The sequence below is a fragment of the Parus major genome, unplaced genomic scaffold (genome assembly GCF_001522545.3).
Source record: "Parus major isolate Abel unplaced genomic scaffold, Parus_major1.1 Scaffold524, whole genome shotgun sequence".
NCBI lineage: Eukaryota > Metazoa > Chordata > Aves > Passeriformes > Paridae > Parus > Parus major.
The window spans coordinates 11,587-12,678 of NW_015379412.1; the positions used below are offsets into that span (position 1 = coordinate 11,587).

Consider the following 1,092-nt stretch of genomic DNA (forward strand, 5'->3'; position numbering starts at 1 on the left):
GGGTGTCAGACTCACGCTCCAGCCCAGCCCCACGGAGGAGGAGTTGGGGGAGTTGAGGAAGTTGAGGAGGTCCCTGATGGCTCCTTCGGGGGATTCGGCCTCGGGTTTGGGCTCCAGGGCTCTCAGGAAGGGCCCCAGCAGCAGCTGCGGCCTCTGCAGAACCTTCCAGGGCTGCTCCAGCCGTGTGCCCCCCACCAGCACCCTGAGAACGGCACCGCGTCAGGGGAGCACCCCAAAAACGGGGGGAGCAACCCCAGCACCCCAAAAATGGGGGGGAGAGATCAGGGGAATGCCCCCAGCACCCCAAAAATGGGGGTGGGGAGCAGGGGAGCAACCCCAGCACGCCAAAAACGGGCAAGGGGATCAGGGAGCACTCCAAAAATGGAGGGGAGCAACCCCAGCACCCCAGAAACGGGGGGAGCAACCCCAGCACCCCAAAAACGGGGGAGGAGCAACCCCAGCACCCCAAAAACTGAAGGGGGAGCAACCCCAGCACCCCAAAAACGGGGGGGAGCAACCCCAGTACCCCAAAAACTGAAGGGGGAGCAACCCCAGCACTCCAAAAACGGGGGGAGCAACCCCAGCACCCCAAAAATGGGCAGGAGGAGCAGGGAGCACCCCAAAAATGGGGGAGGAGCAACCCCAGCACCCCAAAGATGAGGGGGAGCAACCCCAGCACCCCAAAAACTGAAGGGGAAGCAACCCCAGCACCCCAAAAATGGGGGGGAGAGATCGGGGGAATGCCCCCAGCACCCCAAAAATGGGGGGGAGCAACCCCAGCACCCCAAAAATGGGGGGGAGCAACCCCAGCACCCCAAAAACGGGGGGGGAGCAGCCCCAGCACCCCAAAAATGGGGGGGGGAGCAGGGGAGCAACCCCAGCACCCCAAAAACTGAAGGGGGAGCAACCCCAGCACCCCAAAAACGGGCAGGGGGATCAGGGAGCACCCCAAAAATGGAGGGGAGCAACCCCAGCACCCCAAAAATGGGCAGGGGGATCAGGGAGCACCCCAAAAACGGGGGGGAGCAACCCCAGCACCCCAAAAACAGGCAGGAGGAACAGGGGAGCACCCCAAAAACCAGAGGGAGAAAC

General features: G+C 63.6%; 1 protein-coding gene across 1 annotated transcript in view; it reads right to left on the reverse strand.

The window, feature by feature from the left end:
- SLC3A2 (solute carrier family 3 member 2) overlaps positions 1-1,092 on the reverse strand; it is an 8,315-nt gene that overhangs the window by 3,647 nt on the left and 3,576 nt on the right. The window contains exon 3 of the mRNA XM_033511724.1: positions 1-216. Within this exon, the coding sequence (XP_033367615.1) occupies positions 1-216 (216 nt within the window). The remainder of the gene's footprint in view (positions 217-1,092) is intronic.